Here is a 23,642-nt window from a genome sequence, read left to right as displayed (position 1 = left end):
GTCCTCTATTAAATTTAATGCACCGTGGTTGCTGGGAATTACTGCGAAACTGATGGGGGACATTCCGAAACTGCTGCTCATCAGCCTTCGTAAACCGCCCATTTCGAGTGGGGCATTGGTTAGCGAAGTGCCCTACTTCATTGCAGATAAAACATGCATAGCTCAACCTGCTGGAGGATGTAGATGAAGATGATCCCCAAGCAACAGCATCCCTTTTTGGCAACACAGGAGCGCCTCTAAGGTGCTGGTTGTATAGCAGGTCATCAATAACATCCCACCTCTTGCTGGTATCATTTGCCAGATGTATTCTGTGTAGTTGGTCAAAGGCATATACATATGAAAAATTATACTGGTTGGCAAATTGGGCAATGTACGTCTGATATCTGACAACTGCTGAGATAAGTGTGGTGAGTACTGGAGCATACAACTAAGATAATAGCTCCAAGCCAAACTCCACGAAGCATAATCCTTAATGCGAGACTTAGTTATGTTTTTTCTACACATAGCTAATGTGGGTGTGCCATCCACACGGTGCGCATCCTCATCTCGTACTCACCTCCATCGTCCATGGGCAAGGACGACAAGGACGTTGTTGAGGCATTGAGCGATGGAGGCAATAAATAGTCGAAATTTACATACTCACCGCCCTTAATCTTATCCAAAATTCGCTTAGAAACTGGAGGGAGAGAAATTGATAAAGTCGACCCTACCACTCCCGCAGACAAACCCGAAGTAGTTAAAGTTGAAGCATTAGTAGTGAGGCCAGCAACTGAACGATCTGCGACTGACACGCCATCTTTAAGATTGGCGTGTTCCACAAAACCGGCTGTCGGAGATCGCTGGGGGGAAACACGAAAAGATGGCTGACGTGACTGTGGACGATAAGTCGGAGCTTTCTGCTGTAACATTATTTTTTGTTTTCTAAATTCGTTTTGAATCTCATTCCTTAAAAAAGATTTAAGTTCGTGTGCCAAAGTCTTTTTCTTCTTAAATTTAGCTTTTAAAGATTTTCTCTTTGTTCCTGAAGAGGAGCCCTGTGATATGAAACTGATGTCTTCTTCACCGCCTTCTTCTGCAGAATTCGCCTCGTATTCGTCGCAATTCTGTTCAAGGTTTTCGATATTGTATTCTGGTAGGCTTTCTGCCTCCTGAAATTTTTTTGAAATAAGGAATGCGATATCTTGCAATGTTTTGCCTTCAGTTGAAATTTGAAAGGATTTCGCAATCATGGTTAGAGTTTCAAAGCCTAACTCTGACCACTTGCCAACAGTAAGATGAGGCTCAGCCATCATTTCGTCGTATGTTAAAAGAGTTTTACCTTTGCTTTTTGCTTTTTTAGATGCCATTAAGTATTATTTGAATTGAGCAATTTCACACCAATGTTAAAAAGCAGCCACTTTCTGAATGTGTTCTGCAAAACGTCTGAACTGTTCAAGAGCAAGAGGCTTACTGTGTTCTACTCCATAGTTATACCCCCCTGCTTGTGGTATGGATCTATGACCTTAAGTAACAAGCTTAAGGCAGTCTAATGTTTTGGTTAAATTAATATAGTGTTGACTATTAGTCATAGGTCACCAACACATTTGTAAAATTAATAATGCAGAATGACAAAACACTAGTGAACCAGGTTAGCCTTATACTAGGAGTCAATGGAGACACACCTTTCCTTCTGTAACCCCAATTAACATGTGCTAAACTTTTAGTTTAGCACCATTAAATTATGAATGTAAAGAATTTTTGATGCTTAAACCTTTCGACAGACAAAAATTCATTTTTCGGAACAGACTTTGCTTTTCATGTAACAAACCCACTAGTGAGGATCACATTGCTGTAACTTGTCCAAAAGAACAAAAATGCGATGTGTGCGATGAACCACATCCTACTGGTCTACATGGTTGCCAACATAAAGACAAGCCTACTGATAAGCCGATAGGTGTTAATTACTCCAAATAGAAGTCTTAATGTGGTTCCTTTAAAGATAACGCATCTTTCATCATCAGTAGAGATAATCACAAAAGCACTACTAGATAACGGAAGCCAAGGAACATTCGTTCACGAAAACATCTTAGAGGAGTTAAATGTGCCAACAATACCGACAACGATTTCTATTAAAACAATGACAGGTGAAACAACTGAACGATGCAAATCGATCAATAACCTTCAAGTATCGGCTGTTGAGGATTCGAGCAAAAGGCTTAATTTACCCACAGTGTAAGAAGATCTTGACCGTTTAAAAAGGAATGATATAAGAATGGTTAGGTGGATGTGTAATGCCAGTCTGAGAGACAGAAAGAGTTCGGATGAGCTAAGCAGGCTAAGTCTCCGTAGAATTAAAGATGTTATCCAGATAAGAAGATCGAATTGGCTGGGACACTTGGAAAGAATGGAGGAGGATAATTGGGTACGAAAGTGTAGAGACTTGATAGTTTCTGGGGCAAAGCCCAGAGGCAGACTGAGAAAGACTTGGCAGGAGGTTATAAGGACAGACTTGATAGAGAGGAAGTTTAGTTTAGATCTAACACAGTCTAGATCAGATTGGAAGAGGGTCATTAATATACCCTGTCCAACCCATGCTAGCATGGAAAACGGACGTTAAGCCGAGAATGATGATGATGAGTGTTCGGCAGGAAATTTCTACCTGTTGATAAAGAGGAAATACCTACACCAAAAAAAGTAGCAAAATAGAGACAAGATCCACAAGAACCTTCAACAAGATGAAGACGAAACAGATATGGGCATATTGATAGGTGCCAATTGTCCTCAAGCTCTCGAGCCTATTGAGATCATTCCAAGTCAAGGAAATAGACCTTATGCCTTTCGTTCAGTGCTAAGATGGTGTGTAAACGGTTGGATATAGTTTCTAAAGGTTCACGAAACAGCTCAAAAAGATGTAATTGTGTATTAATTTCTGACGATAATGTGCCAAATCGATTCGTTCTTCAAGATGATGTGAAGGAGCATAGTTTGGCATAAATGATGCTTGTGATGTTTCGTCAGGATTTTATTGAAAATACATTGGCTGGAGAACCTGAAAAACTTTCGTTGCAAGACCAAAAATTTGATGAGAACGTAAAATTGGTAGATTATCAACTTCCGTTGCCATTCAATATGTGTGAAGTTCCAAGCAATAAAAGTCAAACCATTAAACGAGCCTATAACCCCAAACGAAAGCTTCAACAGAATCAGGGGATGCATGATGACTATTGCACATGAAAACAATCATTGATAAAGAATTTGCACAGAGAGCAGATCGTTCTTGTAAGAAGGGAATAACGTGGTACTTGCCACACCATGGGGTGAAAGAAAGCCAAATAAAATCAGAGCTGTATATATTCAATTGTAGTGCTACATATGGTGGTGTATATATCCCTTAACTCTCTTCTCAAGGTCATGGTTTGGCAAACCAAATCGTTGGAGTTTTGACAAGATTTAGAGAAGAGCAAGTTGCAGTTGCTGGTGACATCAAGAGTATGTTGGCCGGAAGATAACCTTGACGCCGCATTGCAAGAATATCAGATGTCTGTACATGTATTTGGAGGTACACATTCTCCAAGTACTTGCAATTATGCTTTCAGGAAAACTGCTCATGACAACATTGATAAATATAGTTAAGAAGCTGCTTTAACCCTGATAAGAAATTTTTCGTCAATGATATATGTTGAAATCTTCATTTTTTGGACAGATAACAAAGTTGTGTTAGGCTATATAACAAATCAGTCAAGGAAGTTTCATTTGTTCGTGGCTAATAGAGTACAGGCTATTCATGAAGCTTCCAGTGTTGAACAATGGTGTTACGTTCCGTCTTCTCAAAATCCTGCTGACGATGCATCACATGGTCAAACAGTCTTCAACTTTGTAAAAAACGACTGTTGGTTATCTGGACCCAAATTCCTACTCCAATCTTCAGTCAAGTGGGATGCAGGTTAAACCTTTGCAGTTCACAGTGACAAGGCTGAAGTCAAGAAAGTGAAAGTAAATGCAACTACTTTAAAAAAGGACCTGGCAAATGAAGGACTGAAAACCATCTCAGAAGATGAAAACGATCCATTCCAGAAGCTTTTCAAATGGTTTCCAGTTGGTATAGTCTGAAACAGATCATTGCTACCATTTTGACATGGATTTATATAAGAAGAAGATTGACATGAGTGTCCTTGAGAAGGCTGAACTGGCCATCGTCAGACTCATTCAAAGAAGAGCATTCAAGACGGAATTGACATGCCTGCTAACAAACAAAAGGAAATGAAATTTATTCTCTTTCTCGTTTGAACCCATTCGTGGATAAAGATTCTATAATACAAGTCGGTGGGCGAATTGGAAAATTGTCAAGTCTGGATTGGAGGATAAAGCATCCTATTACAGAATTGGTGATATGATATCACCACAAGAAGGTGCAACATGTTTGTTGAGATGCAACGTTAAACGAGAAACGACAGAGAGGTATCATATTTGTTAATGCAAGTTCATCTTAGAGGACGATTCGGTGAACAAAGAATGGCAGACTTGCCTTCAGAGCAATCTTCGGAAGCTGCACCTGTTACGTTTTCAGGAGTGGAGAAGTTCGAAACGTAAACGCTATGGCGCTTTATTTACCTGCTTCTCTAGTCGAGCCATTCATTTAAGTACAAACAGTCTCGAGACAGATTCTTTCATCATGGCCCTGATTACGATCTGAAAATGGGACGAATTTTGTTGTTGCTTCAGCAGAACTGAAGAAAGCTGTTAAAGAAATGGACCAACAGAAGATTGCTTCTTGTTTGTTTCTTGATTGTTTCTTCTCAGAAACAACACCGATTGGATCAGTTGGGACTTTTTTACCACTCCTACTGCAAGCCACATGGGTGGTCTCTGGGAGTGACAAGTCAAGTCTTGTCGTTCCATTTTGTCGCCACTACTTAACAACCACAGTCATAGTTTGCATGATGAATGCTTTCAAACCATTCTAACAGAAGTGGAAGCGATAGTTAATGGCAGACCTTTGTAGAAACTATTAATGACAGTGACAGTCTTATTCCCCTTACCCCTAATCTTTTACTGACAATGAAGTTTAAGATTGTCATGGCACCTCCTGGGGAATTTAACGAAAACGACATGTGCAGTAGACGACGATGGAGAAAAGTGCAGCATCTGGTCAATAATTTTTGGACGCGTTGGCGTACAGTATATCTCCAAACGCTTCAACAGAGATCAAAATGGCAAACTCAAAGATGCAGTTGGCGATATAGTGATAATTAAGGACGACCCTCATCAAAAAAATAAATGGCGTCTTGCGAGAATTATAGACGTCAGTTCAAACGATGACAATCAAGTGAGAAATGTTTTTATTTAAACGTCAATACGAAACGCATACGAGCGTCCGGTTTCAAAGATCATATTGCTTCTAGAATCGCGTGGAAAGGAAGTAAAAGATTGAATCCCCCACAAGGAACCAGAGGAGCCGAATCCGTTATGTATCTAAAATTTATATGATAGTAGTCAATTTTGTTTATCAAGATATATTTTATATCTTGAGGGGAGCCGGGTGTTCCCGCATTGAGCGCGAGTAGGCCTCAAACTCTACGAAGGAATATTTGGTTCTCCTCCTCAGTGTTTTGTTATACGTTTTATGTATTTGCTTCGCCTTTGTTTATTTTATGCAACGTTTTTCTTGTGTTTTGTATTTTGGATATAGTGCATTTGTCGTAATTTGTGTGCGTAAGTTTCTTGCTCGTTAGTGCGAAGTATCTGTGCCGTGTGTGTACTAAGTCTAAAGGTGAAGTTCTGGGATTTTTGTGTTTTAGTAAGTATTGGTTTTTCGTATGAGTTTTCTCTTGTTTGTAATGTATTGGCCGTTTGGCAATAGGCTGTCTGGAACGTATATATGTTGTATGTTGTATGTGTTATTTATTCTTTATATTGTATTGGCCGTTTGGCATGAGGCATTTTGTAGTTTGGTTTAATTTCTGTTATTTTATAGCTACGTAGTTTGTAACTTGTGGCGCCGTAGATTAGTGGTTATAGCTCTCGTACTCTGTGCGGGAGACCGGGATTCGATTCCTCTTGACGGCAATTCAACATGGGCGAGTGAATGTTACCATAGCCCCGGGTTAACCCAAGCCATGTGAGGGAAATTGGGAAGATGGCACACTGTGTGGGCCGTTGGATGTTGCCGGGAGTTGTCTAGTAGAGCGCGGGCCCTAATTGGGTCTGCGTCGCTTAAAATGAGCATTAAATACTCTAGGACTCTCCATCTAAGCCATGACCCCTCCTGGAAATAATAGACAGGGTATATCCCTCGATATTTGTGAGGCTAGCCATGTAAAATATGCACATCTATCTATCTATCTATCTAACTTAGTTTTTTTGTTTTTTTTGTGGCGTCACGAGTGTGGAATAAATGTTGAATCTTGAATCCACTTTGTGTCAGTAAACCCACAAATTATCTTAATTTGGTCAATTCAAAAAAAAAATTTCTAGTGAAACTGAAGATATCTATTGTGTGCGATTCATGAGAATTCTTGACATTAAAGTAGTTTCGCAAATTTCGCAAATTTTTTTTTCAGATCAGTCAATCAATGCAGCATATCACATAATATTAAACAATCATATCTTATGGCATCTATTTATCGAAATGTCATTTCGATATCGTTCGAATCAAGGTTCTAGTAGACAAATACAGCATACCCGTATTGAAAATGGATCTGACATTGAGGTGTTATATGCATTTGGATCACTTCTTGGTAAAGGAAGTTTTGGCACAGTCACTGAAGCTATAAGAAAGACGGATGAAACAGTGTGGGCTGTAAAAGTTATCAATAAGGAAAAAGTAAGATTAGCCATTAATTGCTCTCCCAATTCCATAAAAAGTTTGTCTGGCTGAGCAATATCAATTCATCTCACATGGAGATGTTTCTTATTATTTGCAGTAAAAAATAACCAAAATAAATAAAAAAATATAAGATAAAATAAATAAAAAAGATTTTGCAATAAAATATGCATTTATATTTCATTTATTCAGGTTGCTTGCCTAATCTAAATTATTGTAACCTTGGGCGATTTATTGCTCGGGTATTATTTAGTTATTGATAGGTTTGCTATTGTTTCTTTATTTCCTTGTGTTTAACATAACCTTTACAAATAAAAAAAATGTTTTGTACCCTTGATTTCTTTTAATGACCAGGTATATATACGCACTCTTTTTATGAAAAAAAATAACAGGATCTTTAGCAAAAATCAGTAGTCCCATAGAAGTTATAAAATATTTAAAGATGTTGTTTAATGATGTTGTTTTAATGTTCGCAGATTTTTTTTTGTGTGTCAAAGATATAATATTTTTTAAATTAAAGCAGTTGAGTTAAATTGGTTTTGTGTATTTTTAGGCTGGTACCTCTGCTGTGAAACTCCTGGAGAGGGAGGTTGCAATCATGAAAAAGGTCAATCATCCCAATATAATTCATTTGGAGGAGGTTTTCGAAACAAACAGTGTATGCATGATATTTCTTATATATGTTGCTGGCTTTAAAAGATTAAACACATGTTTTGCCATGATTTTAATCTTGTATAAACTAAAGCTCTTGTGTAGGAGCACGAATTCCGATGCCTCATGGCCCTGAATATGTTAATATACAATCTTCACACAATATTAATATCTATATTTTTACCTAGAAAATGTTTTTGGTGATGGAGCTATGTGCACTTGGTGGTTTAGAAGAGCACCTACTATCGAAAGGATGTTTGCCTGAAAAGGTTTCCATTTTATTAGCAAATTTTGGTCAGGTTGCATGGGAGCTGGTAGCACTTATGCGAGAGTTTTTCTTCTTTGTAGGACATATTGTGTATTGTGCAGCAACTTGTTGATGCTGTGGCCTATATGCATGAGAATGGTAAGTTTTAATGAGAAAATTGTTTTTTGCCTATAAACATTTGTTATATTATATTGTTAGTGGAAAAGTATTTTTTTTGTGTGTGAGATCTTTTATAATTATTATTAAAAATGCCATCAGTGTTACTCTGGCCACGATGGAAGACCAAATTAGTGACTATGTTTTGCTCAACTCAATTAGTGATCATGCTTTGATAGTGGCTGTCCGAAGTGTACACCACGTAATATTAAGAAATGTTAGAGATTGTTTATTGCTGATAATAATAATGATTACAATACATCAAAAGAACTAATACCAACAAAGAAGCTATGTACACCATTATACTTGAGATAAGATCAAGTAAAGTGATGAATTAAAATGTTTACGTGCACCAAATCCAGGTAGTTCTAGAAAAAAATAAGTATCGCATTTGAAAATCCAAAGTTAATTAAGGGAACAAACCCCTGTGTTATTGTAAATGGGACGTTGCCAATAGTTGCTGCTTTACCTAATTCATCTATTATATAACTGATTAATAAAAAAATTCGAGAATTACTTCTTTTCATAGAGATTATTTAAAACAGAAGATGGTGTGTGCATGAGTGTATAATTATCTTTAGACTCTCACTTCGTTTCAGTTTGGTTTCTGCAAAAACCATTTAACCCAGTACGCTATGCTATACCTACTGACCATATTAGACGTGCATGGATAGTGAAAAATTGAGAGGTGCAGCTGTTATAGCTTTGACACTTAGATTATAGTACAGTTATCTGCTTTTTACATGCTGTCACGACCGTATCATCAATCTTAAAAAAAAGAAATATTTAGATTTTAGTACTGCAAGGGAAAAGTTAATATAAGTACAGTCATCCTTAATCATGCATCCATGTACAAGTACCTCGAAGTTGCATTGTATGCCAGTAAATAAGTTTGTGGCTGGGTCCGTTTTACTGTATCTCCGATAATGTATTACTGTTAAATATGTTCGTCTATGAAGACCGAGCAAATCGTATTGTTTATGGATATAAAACTTATCCTTAAAGATCAAGAAAGAACCAATGAAACCGAACATTTTGGGAATATTTTGTACGGCCATATACCATTACAAAATAACGCATCTATCTACATATTTGATTAACTCAACATCCTCTACGCGTTTCACGTACGTTATTTCTGCTTCTGCTACTCTTTCGTTCCTACCTTGGTTACTTTTTCATCTATATTAAAATACCCGTATACATCTGTCCGTCACGCAAAATGGTACCTTAGCTGCGCAAGTAGCGAGACGCACGCAATGCGGTATAAAAAGGACGAGCGAACCCGTGGATTTTTCCACGGGCTAACGACTAGTTTTTAATATTTTTTTAATTCTTATATTTTATATCTTTGTTTTAAATATAACATTTTTAAGCAGAGTTCCATTTGATAGCAATGTAATATCAGTTGGAAGGTTTACCCAAATGTTTTAATAATAATACTTTCCGTTAATCACTAAAACATTTTCTTGTGTGTATATAGATATAATTCACCGAGATTTAAAGTTGGACAATATTTTGCTTGCTAAGCCGGAAAACGATGCAACATTCAACATAAAAGTATTTTTTCCCGTTTTTAATTTTTTGTCAAATATTTCCGATTACGTTATATATGAAACAGGTTTTTATCTCTTAGTTAACCGATTTCGGACTTTCCTATACACGTGGAGGGACAGGAAGCGACTACATGATGAATCAAATGGTTGGCACGCCAATTTACATGGGTAAGTTAACATGTGTACAAAATTTGCAAACTGATTTTACGTTTAAAATTCATTTCTTTGTCCCTTAAAGAATAAATAAGTCAGCAAATTAACCCGTTTTTATATGGCACGCTTATCTTGTAATGGCATAGAAAGTGCTGATGTAAGCATTTTGTATTGCATTCAACAGGTTGGTGAGGAAGGATCTCGGAGAGGAAGTTTGTGTAAATTTAAAATTGTATTGACCAGAACTTTCATAATTAGCAATGTAGCCAAACAATATTTTGTTTGGCCAAATGATATTCATAATTATAGCTAATATTCTTTTTGCTCAGAAGGAAGCGTTTAAGCTATACCTCCTTCACTCTGGTGTTTTATTGGTGGGATTAAAATCTTAAATACACATGAACACAAAGATGTACAACAACACGTATTTTTTTCTGCAATATAAGTTTTGCTGAATACTTTGTTACTTCAGCGCCGGAAGTGATCACAAATTATGGATATAGTCAACAATGCGATATATGGAGCATAGGAGTTATCTTATATAAATTGTAAGTTTGCAAATATTTCTTCTGATGTAAGCTGCTTAAAAATAATATTTTGTGTGTATCCTATTCATAAATAAGATATAGCGGTGAAACGGTCTATAAACTCTGAATCTGATACCATATAGCTAAATTCCCAATAATGGATCCAGTGCATAAAGGTTCTTTTAGCTGCAGAAGCATTCACACAGTAAACATTTTAGCCATCAAAAACATCTTCTGATGGCGAATGTTATGTGATAAAGGTTAATTTACACGTTAAAGTCACGGACACGACCACGCTAGAAAGCAAACACTGTCGCTAGACCACAAAGATCAGTAACAAAGCTATTTATTTCAAAAACTGGCGAACAACTAGGGAACTATTTTTAAGGTTTTATTTTTAGAGTCAAACAGTTAAGAAATGAGATTTATTATTAAAAACTAGAATCTTCATCGCATAGGCTGAGTGGTGATTCTCCGTTTATGGCAGATACTGAAGAAGAGCTGTTTGAACTTATCAGGAAAGGCAACATCAATTTTGAATCACCAGTTTGGAGTACAGTATCACAAGCAGGTATATTGCCAGTATAACATGCTTTTCAATCTCCTTGGCAACTAACCTTTAGTGAATTAAATTTCTTTCGCAGCGAAGCAGTTAGTCGAAGCCATGTTGAAAGTCGATCCAGCACATCGTTTAACTTCGAAAGAGATATTATGCCATCCTTGGATAAAAGTGAGTTTTATGGATTAGGGTCACTCGCAAAGTGAAGAAATTAACACTAAGCAGCGATACAGTTACTTATTGTTAGAAAATTTCGCGAAAAGAAAAATCAAAGTTTTGCTTTGTTTTTTCCAAATCAACGAAAGTCTAAATATTTTCAGCCCCTATCTTAAATGCCGCAATAAAAATGGTGGTTAATGGAATGTTTATTTTGCATTTTCTACAATTTTCAAGGTCCCATTTGCAAGCTTTAAATCCGCAATTTTTTCTCCCGCGTATACTTTCCCGCATATAACTTTCGTTAAGGTATTTGTTCGTTTTATGTAAAAATTTATGCAAATATTAATGAAACTACAAAGGCATTGGGAATATTTTATCGGAATAATAAGTGGCTGTGAAAACATGAACAGCCCGTCAAGTTTTTAAAACACCTTTGGTGTTAGATTACTTGGTATAGCAAAACCAAGAAGCAGGGTAGGTAGCAGCAGTGATTTATATTTTACGATGTGTTAATTTTTCATTTTTTTTTATTTTTCGTCAACTTTCATTCCCTCAAAGAGATTATCCTAAGCATAGACATAATACACATTTTTTAGATAAAAAATTCGTTCTGCAAAAGACATCACAAAAACTACCGGTAAAAAATCTCGAGTAAAAATTTAAATATATTTAAATATATGTCAATAAACAAAAATGAATTTTTTAAATGTCAACAATAAGGAATTTACTTAAGCTTGAGATCAAATCATTGGAAGATTTTAAATTATATAGTACGGATGTACTGAAACGATACTTGGCTGTCGGAGAGAAACCTTTAAATAGTTCGTTCGACACTTTGGTAGCAAGGTATGTGGTAGCTACAAGCTAGCTAGCTAGCTATATTCTCTCTTCTCTTCTTGGGGCCAGCTTCTCTTGCTATATGACTCCACCTTTAACTTCACTACTTTCAGGGCATTTTCTGCTTGTGAAGGTGTCCCTATTGTTTTTTTGTTGAGATTTTATCAACATGCTGCAACAACAGTTAAATCACAACAATATGTTGTTTGGTGTATCATAGAAAAAGACCATGGTCAAATGCCAGGTAATAAAATCTTAGCTGGCTATTGGAGCTGTGCAGCTGGTTTGCTAGGTATAAATTAACATTTATTTTTCCTGAACTTGCTGAAGATGATGTACTAGAATGAAATTATTCTTTAAAAACATTTCCAACTTTTTTTTTACTATTTACAGGAAGCTGTAACCATGTTCTAGGGACGTTGTTCAGGGTGGAATATAAAAAGAGTTCGTACAGATATATACAATGTTTTAAAAAAAATTTCGCCTGATTGCTGCTTGTTAAACTGATGGATAAATCAATGCTATTAGAGACACAAATATTACTAAATTTTCAGAAACACTCAGTAAAAGAAGATTTCAGACTGTTTTTCAATAAGCGATTATGATTCAGAGGTAGACAAGATTAGGGACACTACAATTAACGGATGAAGAAATAAAAACATTAGCAGATAACACTGTAAATCAAAGTCTTTCTGTTCATTGACTAAAGCAAAGACATTGTAGACATTGATATTGCTTAAAAATTTAAGAGAGTTTTCACAAAAATGGAAACTTTGTTAAAATACCTGAGTCAAGATATATTTGTGGACGTTATGGGAATTTAGTGCTACTAGGAACTGTGTGGCTGCCGCCACACAGTTCCTAGTAGTCCTCCTCCACGATAAACTACTTATGTTTTTTAATCAAACGCTAAAAACAGCGTCTTGCCGTCCCCCCTCCTCTTCGGTCGATTCCCTGAACGTGCATTATAATTTTCCTACTAGAAATTGTTATTCTCCCACTCACCACAGTTTATTTCGTACACGATGAGACTTAGTTCATCTTAAAGCCAATTTTTCCTGAGATTGAGGTTTTAAAAAATCACGGCAGATGTTGTTTACAACCGAAGAAAAGGATAAAACGCGTCTTAGGGAGAAGGAACATATCTGAAACTTATATGGTAGACTTTCTATATAAGGAACCCCCGATATAAGGAACCAAAGTCCATTCTCCTTGGATTTAGCCTTAGAAACTCATATATAAATCCTGTCTATTTTAACGAAACCTAGATATAGTGAACTGTTGATTTAACGAACCAAATGTTTTGTCCCCCGAACCAAAAAAAAACCCTCCGTAACTAACTTAAAGTACTAAATGCTACATAAAATATAAAAAATATGGTTCTACTGTCATGATAACAGCCAATTCATCTTGCATAACCATTTTGAAGATTACATTCAAAGCCATGTTACAAAAGAAACGTGTGCGCAACAAGACAACTTAATGCTTATGAAGACATTGCATTGCTTCATGTAAATTTTTGAACGTCTTGTGTTTATTCGAATTCGTTATCATTTTGCTTTTCAACAGGATCCTAGCTAAAAATACGAATTTAAAGCACTTTGTTCAAAATAGTTATAAGTTTTAAACGAATTTGGCAAAATTTTCCGATTTTTTATCACCTTTTAATACAACGAATTCTTGATGTAACGAACTTTTTTATTCCCCTTGGAGGTTTGTTGTTGTTTTGAGAGTCCACTGTATAACTCTTCTCATTATATGCATTGTTGTTACACGATCATACATTGTGCATCAAATTTTACTTTAACTTCTTTTTCTTCATCAACATAAGCGCTGCTGTAATAATTGCAGTTGCCTCATAAAAATCAAGAAGAGGAAAAAGAAAGTGATGAGTGAAGCCGTGGCCACAACTCGGTCCTTATGAGAATTGCGGATCTCGGAAATGCGTTTAAAAGAGGAGAATGACTATAAAAATTACTTGCGAATGGCGGAAAATTTTAACGAAATACTTAGGCTTGAAGAAAATATAACGTTGTTTCATGTTTACATAACTCCAGCATAATTGAAAACGCGTTATGAGTGGTTAACATCTCAATTTCAATAGAAGACAATGGGTTTATATGGTCATAGATCATATAAAAAATAGGATGTGTTCTATTTTAAAAAATTTGATTATATACATATGATCATAGAAATTGTCATCATATAACGTACGTTACACGATCAATTTTATATGATCATTTAGTATATGTCATATAATATTTCATCGTGTGAAAGCGGATTTAGAAAGAAAGCATTTTTGTAAAAACGCAGTTTTATCAAAAAATGTTTTCTGAAAATTCTTTTCTGGTGCCATATTAGAGAATGAAATTTCCCTAGCGAACGGGTTAAATTAAGCTTAAATGATAATCACTTCAAATAAAACAAGAAACGACAATATTGCTAGAAGAGATGAAAATGAATTCTTTTGTAATTATTTTTAAAGCGTTTGGCTGTTTCCGCGGCCATCATCAGTAATACAATATTCTTTTTAAGAAACACGAGTTTTTATATACTGAGATGTTAAAGGATGTAAATAAACTAATTCATTTTTATTGTTTCAAATGTCTGTCTATGATAAATTTTGCTAAACTTATTTTGATTAACCGGGAATATTCGTCCCAGCAAAATTTACTACTTTTCGTTAACATCAAAAATCATTTGTATACAAGCACCTTGCCGGCGTTAACTTTGCTGGCCCTAAATGTGCCGGCTCTAACTTTGTCGACCCTATCTTAGTCGGTGCTAAGTGACGAAAATTAGGACCCACAAATAGTTTAGACTTAATCGACTGTAACAGGATGAATGAGTTAAGTTTCGCGACCTTTTGATCAATACTATAAGTGGATTCCTGGCAATCTTTAGATACTAGCAATTTACCAACAGTTTCTGTTTTGTGCTGTCATCAAAATCTAACTGATTTTCAACATTTTTCAAATCAATATCGAGTATTCGAAAGTAGTATATATAAATTACCTCGCATTTTATTTATCGGTCCACAGCATAATATGCACATGTTAGTCAGGTGAGGGTGTGATGCATGCGATTAAGTTGCCCAAATGTATTATTAGTCAAGTTCAACAAGTTTGGTATTGATAACAAACGACACAATGTGTACTAAGGTTGTTTTTAGGGAGAACAAGATGTGAAAGGCAACGTAACTACTAACGTGCTCGAAATGATGAAACAATACAATCTTGAACAAAAACAGGTTCGTCCAAATGTTTTCGTCGCTTGCTTTATGTTTGTCTCTGTTTTGAAAAGTAAACACTAAATAGTATTTCAAGGATCTTACTAAAATCATTTTAGCTTTTGTGAAATCTCATTTTTAAGAACTGGAGCGCAAACAATTAATTGTGCGAAAATACTACTTTTTCGTACATTGGCTGCGCGAAAATTAAATGTGTGCATAATATTTATTTTTAGGTGTGCAAATAACTCCTAATTTTGAAAGATGTGCAGTACATCGAGGTGTACATGTACTTTTTAAATATATTACTCGTAAAGTTTGCGCGAAAACGAAACGTGAGCTAAACTTGGACGCTCAAAATTAAGTGCACAAAAAATAGATGCGTGAATACTAAATTTAATTAATTTTAAATTCGCGCGAAAATTTTGTGATTATACTTATAACTTGCAAGATTAAGGATTCACTTGAAAGGTGACATGCTAAATGAAAATCTGAACAACTAAAACCTAGACGATATAAAATTGAAATTGCAATAAATTTGTAATTTTGAATTTACTTCAGTGAAATATCATTTGCATGAAGATTAAGAAGTTTATATTAAATCATTTGTTGACATTTTTTGCTTCCAGATTGCAGAAAAACAACGAAAGGAAACAAACAATAACTTAACTGTAAGTGGTGTAAGATTTGTCAATACTTTATTTGGCATGGAAACTAAGTTGCCAACCACACGTGTTCACCAGAAATTGACGTGATTTAGGGTTAAGAGACCCGATACCTCATTTACGACAACGTAAATGCTATGCCTAAGCTTATTACAGAATACACTATGTAATTAAGAGGAACGAGAAATTTAGAGGAACACCTAGTAAAAAAGCGTTGTGAGCATAACTGTATGTCCTGAACTAATTCACATAAAAGAGAAACGCAGATTTTACATTCCTACAACCAGAAAAGCGTGCATCTACTGTCACTCAAAACACACACGTAAACAGCTGTCAGCATCAGCATCCAAAATATATAGCTTGTAAAAGTTTAATATATGACATATGATGTAATGTAACCCATTCGAAACAAAATTTGTAGAAACAGCTGTAAAGAAACACACCATTAGTGTTGACTATTTTTTGATAGTGATTTTTTTTTACTTTTTTTTAAAGAGTGATATAGAACTATCAAATTCATCACAAGCACGCGCAAGATCAAGCCTAACTCCCTGCAAAAGTCTTGTAAAGAAGGCACTTTCCTCAACTAGCATTGCTCTATCACCGTGTCATAAGGAAAGTGGTAAGCCTTCTTCAGCAACTTTATCTCCCCGACCAAGCGAGAAGACAGGAATCATCAAGAGCAATAGTGTACCAAGCTATATGCAACGTACGAAAAGTTCAAAAGGTTCAAAATCGCTAAATACAAAGCTTAGTGCAAAGAAATAATCAGTGATTGTTTGTCACGCGCTCCTTTAAATTTGATGGGGAAAAGTTGGCTTATCTAGTACTGTATATTTTGCAGAATAGTGTAAATAAATAACCATTTGCTACATTGCCGAGCTTTCTTTCTTCTATTTTTATGCCGGAACAATAATAAATTGCGAGAACTGATTACACTGTTGAATCTGTTTGCATTTATATATATATTTTTTTAAATTGAGAATTGTTTCGAATTTTTGTTTTTATGGTATTTTCACTTAAAAAGATTCTAGGAGACAATACGTTTTTCATATAACCAATGTAGTTACGGATTTAATATGTATTTTTTTGTCGTTATCTAGACTCGGTTATTTTAATTGCATGTTAATATTACACGTTAATATCAACCTACGTGTACCTTAAGCCACCTTTTTAATAAAAAAACGGTATACAAATACACCTTATCGATACTTTTTACTAGAAAAATGCAATCATGTGACATTTGTTGATGCTTCTTATTGATGGTATATTATTTGTTTTTTATGCTATACAAATGTAGATAAATACTACTGGAGATAAAAATGGTAGATTTCACAACATTATTCTTCACGTCAAAAATTGTTATAAAATGCCGTCGTACTAATATCTCTCTACACGAAACTATCGTTATCGTAGCTGAAAATGTGTTTATAAAAATTTCAAACTCTGACCTGAAATATTTTTCTCTTTTGTCCTTTTCGCTGATTTTTTTGTTCAATAACCAATACTATGTTAAAAAGTGGACAGTTTGTGAACTGAAATTACGCGAAACCAGGAATTGAAACACTCTCTGGTGTGTGTTATCCACGCGAAAAAACATGACACTTTTTTCGTTTTTGGCACAAAAGTTGGGTATTTTGTACAGATTAAGTTTTGAGTCTATCTGCGATGGTAAAAAAATATGAGTATCGGTAAACCTGCACATTAGAGATAGGTAAATGTTCCTTCTGACACAGCGCACATCTCGCACCCGCCCACGCCCGCAACAAATCCCTAATAGTCACCGCATAGCCAACACCTAGTCCCTAATAACCACCGCCTATCCAGGACCTACGCATTAATCACTGCAGTGACGTCATCAAAGTTCTAGCGCAATTTTCCATAATATTCACGCACATAAGGGAAATTCCCTATCATACAAAAATGAGTAGGGAAATTCCCTGAGGGAAATAACTGTGCTAGTCGAGCGGAATGAAATACTCTGACAATGTTAAAATTGTATACAAAAAGAGAAATGGAAGTAAAAACTGTTAAACAATTACGTGCAGGGTATTAAAGGCTACGCAAGGCTGAATTGATTTCCTTGTTGAATGTACCACAATACGCCCCAAGACCACCTAAAAGGCTTCCAGTTAAACTAACGGGGATTGTACCACAGTATGCTTGGAGGCCACCAGTCAAGCCCGTTACCATACTACCAACGCCAGAGGCCATGGACGTCTTCGAGAAAGAAGAGATGATGAAAAATCGCTCGATCGTGAAAACCAAGATGCGGGGGATGGTACAACTGTCCCCAAACCTATAAAGGAGGGGGTCAAGAGGGCCTAGGCAACCTTCAAACGTACCGTTATGGGACTCTATGGCAGGGCAGCCGGCGCGAAACCTACACTGCATCATGAAGTCGAACAGGAGGCCGAGGAAGACATCCAAAATCTATACAATCAACCGGGACAGGATTTTACACCCCAGGAACATAAGCATGCCCTACATAGGACCTTCCGGAGTTTTCGCATTCCCGGTATAGGAGCTGCCGATGTTGACGGGTATATGGGAATGGTGCGACCCAATGTGCGAACCTTGGTTGTGGATCAGGTAGAAGATATGGGGTCAGCGTAGGAATAACACACTGATTTTCACACACTATCAACTATGGGTACAGTTATCCCTGTGAATTATGTGGAAGAAGAAGATGAACCCGGAGGAGGCCAATGATGAGGAGGGGTACATTGAGGTTAAGAAAGTCTTTCATAGCAATATGGCATCGGTAATTTAGGATAACGATGTAGATGACGTGCTGGATGGATGACTAACAAGAGGCTCATCATACATCAAACTACCCAAATGGGTAGCATCCAAAAGGGCCGCCATTATTCCGGTGAATGAGGATGAGGAGTGCTTCAAATAGGCCATTATAGCATCCTTACATCATACCGAGATAGGGAGGAATCCCAATCGAATATCCCAGATGAAACCCTACGTGGCCACTACAATTGTTAGGGTATAGAGTTTCCAACAAGTATCAAATCTATATACAAATTCGAGGCGAATAATCCCGATATTGCGGTAAACGTATTTTATGTAACGGGAAAGAGTATCAACATTTTACGTCGATCGATGCATAACGGGCGTACAAAGGTGGTAACTCTATTGTAGATCACCGATGATAAAAAGAATCATTATACGGCAGTAAAAAGTCTATTGAGGCTCCTGGGCAAGGAGATCTCAAAGAATAGGAATGCAATGCACTTCTGCCTAAACTGCCTACAGGGTTTTCCAACAATTGAATCGAAGGACAAGCATTATAGGTACTGCATCGATCATTAGGCAGTTAGGATCACAATGCCAACGGAGGTCGAAAAATGGCTATACTATAGGGATGGCCAGCAACAATTCAAAGTACCCTTTGCCATCTATGTGGATTTCGAGAGTCTGCTAGTCACGGTAGAGAATGCAAGGGATACCAATGCGAAAAGGCTGCGACTATTGGAGGACAACGAAAACGAAAGCCGGTCAAGCCCGTAACCATACTACCAACGCCGGAGGCCATAGACGTCTTCAAGAAAGAAGAGATGATGAAAAATCGCCCGATTGTTAAGACCAAGATACTGGGATGGTACAACTGGCTGGTTGATGCTGTCCTCAAACCTATAAAGGAGAGGGTCAAGGGGACCTATGAGGTCTTCAAACATATGGTTATGGGACTCTATGGCATGGCAGCCAACACAAGACCACCAAAGCATACAACACCCATTACATCTCCTATACATATCCCGGATCATACAATACAAGCTATACCACCTCCCGGGCCTACAACTTCGTCTCCCATACCTGAAGAACCCACACAAAATCAATACGGAGATACCAAGACTAAAAAGGTGAGTAGGCACGTACCGTCCGGCTGGTGTACCTATAGTACTTTTGCCTATGGGGATGTACCAGAATCCCCTAACAGTAGACAGGGGTGAGGACTGTGTAACCCGCTTTGTCAACCACCTGGAGGATGAGGTTAAGAGGTTATATAATACCTATCCGCAGCAGGACATTCTACCCCTAACAGAAGTCATAAAAAGAGAGCATGGCGAGGCATCGAAATGCCATATTTGCATGAAGCCGTTCGATGACAGTAAGAATAACCGTAAGGTTAGGGTTCATTGTCACTATACCGGGTTATGTAGGGGTGCGGCGCATAACAGCTGTAACCTCAAATACAAGATACCAAGCCACATCCCTGTCATCTTCCATAACTTTTTAGGGTATGATGCCAATCTCTTCATACGGGAATTGGGTGAAAAATATAATACTCAGGACATTGGGTGCATCGCAGAGAATACAGAGAAGTACATCAGTTTCAATGTCAAAATCAAGGTTGGAGGTATGGGATATGGTGATGGCGAGAAGTACAAGACAATCGAAATCAGGTTCATAGATTCCTGCCGATTCATGGCCTCAAGCCTGGATAAGTTGGCAAGCAATCTCAATGATGAACAGTGTAAAAATCTCCGCTGGTTTTTCACTAGGGATGACACCTTTCAGCTCATGCGCAGAAAGGGTGTCTATCCATATGAGTACATGGATGGATGGCAGAGATTTGAGGAGACAGAGTTACCCCTAAGGAGGCCTTCTACAGCAAGCTAAACATGAATGGGATCAGCGATGAAGATTATCTATACGCTAAAAAGGTATGGATTTTTATTACCCCTCAGGGTGATGATGATACCATGGAAGACTATCAGGATGTGTACCTGACAACAGACGTCCTGCTATTGGCCGACGTCTTCGAGACATTTCGGGGCGTGTGTATGAACAACTACAAGCTTGATCCCGCTGACGTCAGCAGTCCCTAATAAAAGTACAAAGAATTTTTCTTTTGAAATTTGTATACCTGTTGCCTACATCGTATAGATCTTGAAACGCTGATCAAGAAAATGTATAGGATTATGTACTTTTGACAAATGGTTGCAGAGATATTAAGGTTTGAGGGTTTTTTGATGACGTCATACCCGTCCATTTTGAAACGGATTTGGGAACCCATGTCTGGGAAACTTACCCAAATTGGTTCTAAGTGATCCTAGTTACCCACGCGGTGAAAAATCATTGACGTCACCACCACGTTATTTGGCCTCAAAGTTTTATATGTACTGTAATGGCTTCATTAATTTAATATAGGATATTGGCGTTAATGTAGTGTTATTGACGTCGCGCCGTAGCGTCAGAGAACTTAACATATTAGACATTCATTTTTCGGCAACATCAAAGGAAAATGAACGCATCCACTTTGCCTGTTACAAACAGACACAGTCTCCGTATTATTATAAGAGACTAGTCGATAAAGCCCGTGGAAAAATCCACTAAGGCGCAGAAGAGCAATGGAAATATAGGTTGCTTTAGATTTTTTGCTGACGTCAGCAGTGCATATACAAAAAAAATTGGTGAAATTTAGGTGTCTGTAATGTGTAGAGGTTGATACGTTGATCAAAATAATGTTTAGTATCGTATGTTTTTGACAAACGCCTAAAGGGATATAAAGTTTTTAAAATTTTGCTGACGTCAGCAAAGTCCCTACCAAAAGTTTCAAAAAAAATTTCTTCACAAATTCGTACACCCGTTGCATTCATCGTATAGATCTTGAAACGCTGATCAAGAAAATGTATAGGAACACGAACTTTTGACAAACGGTTGCAGAGATATTGGGTTTGGAGGTTTTGTGATGACGTCATCAACCCGTCTATTCCGAAACGGATTCGGGGACCCAAGTTTGGAAAAACTTACCCAAATTGGTCCCAGGTGGTCCCTAGTTACCCACGCGGTGAAAAGTCATTGACGTCACTACCTCGTTTCCAAGTTATTTGGCCTCAAAGTTTTAAGTGCACTGTAACGGCTTCATTAATTTATTATAGGATATTGACGTTAAAGTAGTGCTATTGACGTCACGCCGTAACGTCAGAAAATTTAACATTCAAGACATAATTTTTTTGGCTACATCAAAGGGAAATGAATACATCCACTTTGCCTGTTACAGACACACAGACACACTTAGCGTATTATTATATAGACTAGTCGATAGGGCCCGTGGAGTAATCCACTTAGGCAGAACGACAATAGAAAAATAGGTTGTTTTAGATTATTTGCCGATGTCAGCAGTGCAAATACACAATAAATATATTGAGAAACTTGTTTTCATGTTTCCTCCATTGTGTAGAGCTTACACTGCTGATCAAGAAAATGTATATGATCGTGTGGTGTTGATGAGGCGAGTAATGAAGTTGCAGAATTATCAAGGTTTAAAGGTTTTTTGATGACGTCATCAACCCGCCCATTCCGAAACGGATTCGGAGACCCAGGTTTGGAAAACTTACCCAAATTGGTCCCAGGTAGTCCCTAGTTACCCACGCAGGAGATGATGTCAGTTATTTACATCCGTTTCCAAGTTATTTAGCCTTAAATTTAAAAGTGCAATGAAATAGCTTCACTAATCTTAATATACTTTCCTTTGACGACGACAATATTGCTCTAACGTCAAAGTTTGCCAATTTACAGAACAAATTTATAGGCAATGTTTTATAGACTTTATCAAAGAAATTTTCTCCACTTTGCTAATGTCACAGACAGAACTGGCGTAATATCTCTATAATTGCGCCCCGCCGAAGGGGCGCACATTTAGTGGACCGCGGGTATATAGTGTTTGTTGCGCCCCGCCGAAGGGGCGCACATTTAGTGGACCGCGGGTATATAGTGTTTGTTGCGCCCCGCCGAAGGGGCGCACATTTAGTGGACCGCGGGTATATAGTGTTTGTTTTATGTATGGGAGAAGTTTTTTTCTTACTCTCAACTTCGCGGGGGAACTTCGGTTCGAACATCCAACCTACGTTTGATATAACACAACCTGTGTGTTTGGTACCATCAAGACAAAAATAACACTGATCGAGCAAAACTTATCTTGTCTCGGTTTCTTTGTTGTCTCTGAAGATTTGACTGCCATAAAAAATATTAATCGAGATTCTTTTGTTATGTTAATTTAAAGCTTTGTAATATTGTCTCGTTTAATATGCTTAAATGTCACTGCAGCCCACGTGAATTTATCTTCAAGAAAAGGTTTGTTTTTCTTTGTCCAAGTTGTTTCGAAACTTGTTAACAGTAAGTAGAAGGATTACTTATATTTTATATGAAATTAAACTCAGAACGGTTTATGGCGTTGATCCAAAGGCCGCAATTTATAAATGCATCACAATTTAAAGTCAATCAAGAACAGAACATTCCGTGTATGGCCATGACTAAAACTGATTGCATTTTGTTGGTCTTCCCTTCCCGATGGTCTGGCTTGTCGTAATAGCTTTAATGATGTAGCTAGGGAGCTAAATACTTATTTTTAAATTCTTGCGTTTTATAAGTTAATAGTCGTAAAACTACTCTCACTTGTACTACAGCTATCAAGCTAGAACTGCACAAAATAGTGCTTTCATTAGAGTCCCTTTTTTCAGAAGCAACAAAAAACTTTTATCCTGCCCTGTGTAATTTTATCAACGAGGGTGCTGATAAGCCACATACACCGTAAAAAGTATAGGCGTTTTGGGTGAGTAAAATAACTTCTAAAGGAACCTTTGTGAGGCTGCTATCATGTATTCTTGCGGTCAGAATGTTCTCCTTCGTTGCTATCCGATGGAGAACAAAGTGGACTTTTCACGGTCAAACCTTCAAAGTAGCAACCTTACTTAAACAGAATTTACAAGTAAAACGTCGTTAAAATGTCGCAAAATGGCAAAAATTAAGCAGTATCTAAAACATATTAAAGATTTGACTAAAAAAAAAGAATTCCTTGAAAAATCCAGTATTGTATTTATGAAGATTTCACCACAAAAACATTAATTACGGCATATGTACCCCATTTCATAATGGCTGCCCGTGATTGGTTGACACGAATCAGACCGCAAGAATATATATAAAAAGATATTTGTTGAATCATGAAAAAATATTGTTGTTCATTGCACGGAACAGTCAAGTTGAACTGATAAATTAACCAATAACATAACATAGTTAGCCCTTGCAGTACAACTAGACGCTACCCACAGTATGTTACAGGTTTCTT

General features: G+C 37.0%; 1 protein-coding gene across 3 annotated transcripts; it reads left to right on the top strand.

The window, feature by feature from the left end:
- Positions 1-853: 853 nt before the first annotated feature.
- Positions 854-16,431, top strand: LOC130655807 (serine/threonine-protein kinase 33-like). Of its 3 annotated transcripts, XM_057458609.1 has the most exons (13): positions 854-901; positions 6,540-6,802; positions 7,356-7,460; positions 7,642-7,722; positions 7,802-7,859; positions 9,358-9,434; positions 9,511-9,598; positions 10,056-10,131; positions 10,569-10,681; positions 10,755-10,840; positions 14,838-14,915; positions 15,524-15,565; positions 16,055-16,431. In XM_057458609.1, exons 2-13 carry the CDS (start codon positions 6,608-6,610, stop codon positions 16,325-16,327), a joined length of 1,272 nt encoding a protein of 423 aa, XP_057314592.1. In that variant the 5' UTR covers positions 854-901; positions 6,540-6,607; the 3' UTR covers positions 16,328-16,431. The 3 variants fall into 3 exon arrangements, with proteins under 3 accessions (XP_057314592.1, XP_057314591.1, XP_057314590.1); XM_057458608.1 differs by lacking the exon at positions 854-901 and having other exon boundaries at positions 5,570-6,802; positions 7,356-7,409; XM_057458607.1 differs by lacking the exon at positions 854-901 and having other exon boundaries at positions 5,580-6,802.
- The last annotated feature ends 7,211 nt before the right edge of the window (positions 16,432-23,642 follow it).

This window comes from Hydractinia symbiolongicarpus, chromosome 8 (assembly GCF_029227915.1).
Source record: "Hydractinia symbiolongicarpus strain clone_291-10 chromosome 8, HSymV2.1, whole genome shotgun sequence".
Lineage (NCBI taxonomy): Eukaryota > Metazoa > Cnidaria > Hydrozoa > Anthoathecata > Hydractiniidae > Hydractinia > Hydractinia symbiolongicarpus.
The sequence above is the reverse complement of the archived record's forward strand: the minus strand, read 5'-3'. Positions and strand labels throughout refer to the sequence as shown.